This window comes from Adelges cooleyi, unplaced genomic scaffold (genome assembly GCF_023614345.1).
Source record: "Adelges cooleyi isolate 19-005CV unplaced genomic scaffold, UGA_ACOO_1.1 ACOO_flye_CR_arks_rails_tigmint_CR_PRNA_21, whole genome shotgun sequence".
Taxonomy (NCBI): domain Eukaryota; kingdom Metazoa; phylum Arthropoda; class Insecta; order Hemiptera; family Adelgidae; genus Adelges; species Adelges cooleyi.
Genome location: NW_026095871.1, coordinates 6,865,541 through 6,870,819, shown reverse-complemented (window position 1 = coordinate 6,870,819; position 5,279 = coordinate 6,865,541). Strand labels below are relative to the sequence as shown.

General features: G+C 42.2%; 1 protein-coding gene across 1 annotated transcript; it reads right to left on the bottom strand.

Annotated features, from left to right (window-relative positions):
- Positions 1–855: 855 nt before the first annotated feature.
- On the bottom strand, positions 856–4,610 carry LOC126834615 (POU domain protein CF1A-like). The gene has a single exon (XM_050566677.1). It carries the CDS (start codon positions 4,156–4,158, stop codon positions 2,923–2,925), a length of 1,236 nt encoding a protein of 411 aa, XP_050422634.1. The 5' UTR covers positions 4,159–4,610; the 3' UTR covers positions 856–2,922.
- Positions 4,611–5,279: the final 669 nt, after the last annotated feature.

The following is a 5,279-nucleotide window of genomic DNA, read 5'->3' as shown; positions in this document are numbered from 1 at the left end:
CTAGAAACTTGTGTAACATTATTATTATGTACAACTTGAATCATCTGGCCAATGATGATCAATATAATAACACAATATTTGTTGTGTTGCGTTAAGAATAGGAAACGGTACTATAGTTGAAAAAAAATTCTGAATTTCATGTATGTAATTTTTTAAAGTTTTTTTTTTTTTATTTCAAATGGTTTCATTTTTACCCCAAATATTTGTATACAACACATATAAATTTAATAAATAGAAAAAAAAACATCAACAGATATTGTTTTTGACTTAATTCCTCAATTGTTTTCGTTTTTTTTATTTTTATTAAAAACATAATATTATATATATACGAACAAACAAAAATTACACGTCTCAAAAGTGTTTTTTATTTTTTCTCTATTGTGAGATTTATATATAATATATATAGATAAATAGATATACATATGTGTATGCGTATATCTTTATATATAAATATATATATATTATATATTCGTCTAACTACACAGGTTTTTTTTTTATATATATATATATACACATCTAGATTCGTATTTACAATAAAAGTATACAAATAATATTACTTTTCATCATCATTTATTTTTTATGTTTTTGTTACCAGCTAAACACCTATGTGTATAGTTATACAACGTGTATACCACATAATATATGTATGTAAATATATAAATATCATTATATAAATAATTATATGTATATTTGTTATGTTATTTTTCCCGTCGTCATAACTTTTGTTCGATAAATAAATTAATAGTAATATAACGCTTGTTGTAATTATTATTATTATTATTATATTGATTAACGGCTAATTCAGAGTCGTTTCAAATAAAAAATAATAAAATATTAAATTATCCGGTCGCGGTCTACATTAAAATTATTATAATATAACATATAATTTTTTTTTTTTTTGTATCTAATCATACATAGGAATAATATTTATATCATCGTTTGTTTTTTTATTTGTCTAATTCTGATTGGGGGATGGGTGGGAGCTGGGTGAGGGTCGTATAATTATTAAAACTAAAAATAAATCATTAAAAATAACAAAAAAAAAGAATTAAAATAAATTATAATTAATATAATGAGAAAAACAACACCTAGTGACTTATATTTTATATAAATTCGTTACAAAATACATAAAAAAAAAATTAAAAAAAAAAAATAGCGGAAAATATTTCCGTTTTTTTCTTTTTAACAATAATAATAATAATAATAAACAATATATAATATTATCGTTTCAACGTAAATACATTATTATACATATTATTATTATTACTATTATTATTATTATTGATAATATTTTATAGATCTCACATTTTCGGACTTGCCCAAATTATAATATATTTTATATAGATAATATATTATGTTATAGGTGTCTAAAATATATATTATTATTATTGTATGACGTTTTCCGAGTACATTTTTTTTTGTTATAACGTTATTGTTTTCTGAATAAAAATAACAGGGGGGTGGGTTGTGATTTATTCGGGTGGACCGATATTAATATTATTATTTTATATAATATTATTTTCAAGGGTGAAATAACACGAAGAAAGACTGCGAGAGAGAGAGAGAGTGAATAAGTGAACATCGTCTTGTGTCGGCGGGTATTTGTATATATTTATATATATATATTTTATATTTTTCGGGGTAATTTTATTATTACCTTTTTTTTTTCCTCATCTTCTTCTTCATCCGTCACATAAATCACGAATAAAATAAAATAAAAAATAAAGGGGGGGGGGGAGAAACATATAAAATGTATATGAACAAAAGCTGTTGTGAACCGGTTTTTTTCGAAGACTTCGGACCAGCGGTAAAGGTAAGGTACAAGTGTGTAAATAATATTATTGTACATTATACGTGTTACGAAATTTATGTATAGGGGACGACGAATAACCCTTTTCGGTCAAAAGAATGGAATGTTCTAACTTCTACAGTGTGTATAGTATAATATGTTTATATATTTTTTTGTAGGAGATCGTTTTGTACACAGTGAGAGCGAATTTTTCGTTATAGGGGGTGGATCGAGGGATGTGATGTACTGGTGTTGACCGATTGACTAGTTTGTGCTTGGGGGGAGGGAGTGTGGTGTTTTTTTTATACTTAGAATTGTAATAATTATAATATGAACAAAAATTTGATACCTGGACGTTATAGCGCCGAAGATGTGTTATCCGAGGGAGTTTTAACATATATTGTGTAGTTCTATCTACTATTTTTATGTATGTAATTGAAAAAAAAAAAACTATATACGTATCACAGTCGGTGCGCGATAGGAGAGGTGGTTTCCGGTGATGTTGTAGTGTCCTCGTCCTCCAAAGGAATTGTTTTTTTTTTTTTTTGGAAAATTTGCAAAAGAAAATCATAAACGCTTGGCATCCGCATGGCTATGTTGTCGTTATCCCGTTTCGACTGCAGACGTTGGCCCTGTCACACCCTGTGCTCGTAGTTGTATATAGTGGAGATGTCAGTTATGTGTGATTGGTTTTTTTGTCAATATTCATAATAATAATATAATTATGATGTGTTTCCGTTGCCGCCGTTGTTTTAGCGTGGTACGGGATCCGTTTTTCATATTTTTTTTTTGTAATATAATTTTGTGACGATAATAATAATAATAATAATAATAATAATATTAATAATAATGTAGTATAACAATATTCGTATGATTTGTACGCGTTTTGTGCAACCCAACGAAAACGGTCGTGTGACCGCGGCGGTCGTGGGTTTTTTTTATCGTTTTTATTTTTATGAAATAATAATCGTTTGTAAGTCGAATTTGGTTTTTTCACCGTGTGAAAAAGTCGCCCTTCAGCGAGACGTTGTTCGAAACAGTAATAAGTACTACTACGTGCATTCCTGGTGCTGCTGCTGTTGCTGCATTTTGGCCAGGTGCCGTGAGTACTCAACGTCCCACTGGGCGAAACGTTAATGGGCCGCCAGCGACTGGTGGTTGCCGATGGGCGACAACATCGGCGGGCTGTGCGAGTGCGAGTGCGGTCCCATGGGTGACCCGTGCATCTGGTCGTGGTGATGGTAGCCCTGGTGCAGGCCGTGGCCCATGGGGCCGCCGCCGCCGCCGTCCATCATGCCGTCCTGGGGCCCGCCGAGCGTGTTCGGCGGCGTCATGCGCTTCTCCTTCTGCCGCCGGTTGCAGAACCACACGCGGACCACTTCTTTCTCCAGCTGCAGCGAGTCGGCCAGCGACGTGATTTCCTGCGCCGACGGTTTGGGCTGCTTGTGGAAGTGTTGCTCCAGCGCGCCCTTGACCGACACCTCGATGCTAGTGCGTTTTTTGCGCTTCCGGCCTTGCGCCGCGATCTTGTCGATGCTGGTCGGCGAGCCCGTCGTCGAGTCCGCCTCTTCCAGCCACTTTTGCAGCAGCGGCTTGAGCTTGCACATGTTCTTGAACGACAGCTGCAGCGCCTCGAACCGGCATATGGTCGTCTGCGAGAACACGTTACCGTAGAGCGTGCCCAGCGCCAGACCCACGTCGGCCTGCGTAAAGCCCAACTTGATCCGCCTCTGCTTGAACTGTTTGGCGAACGCCTCGAGGTCGTCGGACGTGGGCGCGTCCTCTTCGCCGCCCGGCGACTGCGGGTCGACTTGCGGGTACGACGGGCTGTGGTGCATCTGCACGGGATGCGTGTGGCCCAGCATGCCGTTCATCACGTGGTACGCTCCGTGGTGGCCCAGTTGCGGAGACCCGGAACCGCTGCTGTTGTAGTGGCCGGTGGACACGACGGGCGGCGGAGGACCGGAGTGCCACGTCTGGGTATTACCGCCGTTACCGCCGCTGCCGCTGCCGGTCACCACCCGCATGTCCGGCGGAGGTTTGATGTCGAGCCCTTGGTGCGGATGGTGCGGATGGTGTTGGTGGTGGTGCATGCTCATGGACGCGGCCCACGGGTCCACCCAGCTGGCCGCGGCCGACAGGGACACCGGCGACGGGGACGTAGGAACTTGATGGTGGTGGTGATGGTGATGGTGGTGTTGTCCGGGCGGCATGTATTTCAACTCTCCGGCCGGATGGTCTTGGCCGCGCGGCGACGGCGACGGTTGTTGGTAAGGGCCGCCCGGCTGATTGACCGACATGCCTCCCATGCCGTCCAGGTCGCCGGGCCCCGGGCCGCCGCCACCGACCGGCAGGTATGTGGTGGCCATCACCCGCGCTTTCCAATCACATTCAACCGACGCGCCCCGAACACTGCGCGGGTAAATCGTTAAGTCCGTAATTGCGAACGATTTTCGTACACCGGTTTAAAAATGAAAAATAATAATCCACCCCGTTGCGGCGCGCACTCGACGATTTAACGAAAAAAAAACCGACGTGTCGTCCGATTATTGTTCTGTCCGTTCGTTCTGTATACGAATAATAATATCATCAATAACGACGAATTGTCGAAAAAATAATGTAGGTAGTCCAATGCACTCGACACTCGCCGTGTATTTATTTATTTTATATCTATTATAATAATAATATAATTATTATGTTGCCATGAGAAAAAAATCACACAAGTCACACACACGCGCGTGTACCGTTCACATAGCGACCGGCGCGCAGTACGTATACGGACTGATGATCCGGTGGCGGTCCGCACTGAGCGTCGGCCCGAGGTCTTTTACCCCGCGATCCGCGGCCCGCCCGCCAACCCGACAACGGCTGGGCGTGTACGCGACGGCCACCGCGGTTGGGCCCGCGTACCCGGCGACGCGCCGCCCATCCGGGGCCGGGCCCCGGGTCAGCTGACGACGGGGCGCCCCGGCGGTAAACACAGTAGCCACGGCAACGGCATGTACCGTGTTTTTCGGCCGCCGCCGCCGCCGCCGCCGTTGCCGTTGCCGTCAGGGAGCGCCACTATTGATTGTCGTCGTCGCCGCCGCCACTGCCGTCGTCATCGTCGTCGCCCGTCGTCCCGCGGCCGCGCACACGCGCCCGCCAGACCCCAACGTAAATGGATACATTATCGCGACATTATCGTACGAACACCTACGGCATCCACCGCGCCGCCTCTGCCGCCCCCCGATAACGCTCATGGCCCCGCGGGACGCAACGTCATTGCCAGCGCATCATCGACGCGTCTCCAATAACAATGCGCTGCCAAATTGATTTCTAAGCTTTTATCAATCTATTTGTACCTACCTACTACTCGTTTTTTATTTTCACATGACGTTGTCGAGCAGTTAAGCCGTTGGTTTTAAATAGTTATTAATCGACAAACATTTCAGCTAAGACGCGGAACTGTTTTTTTGTGTTTTTTAAATGTATACATTGCAACCTTTTC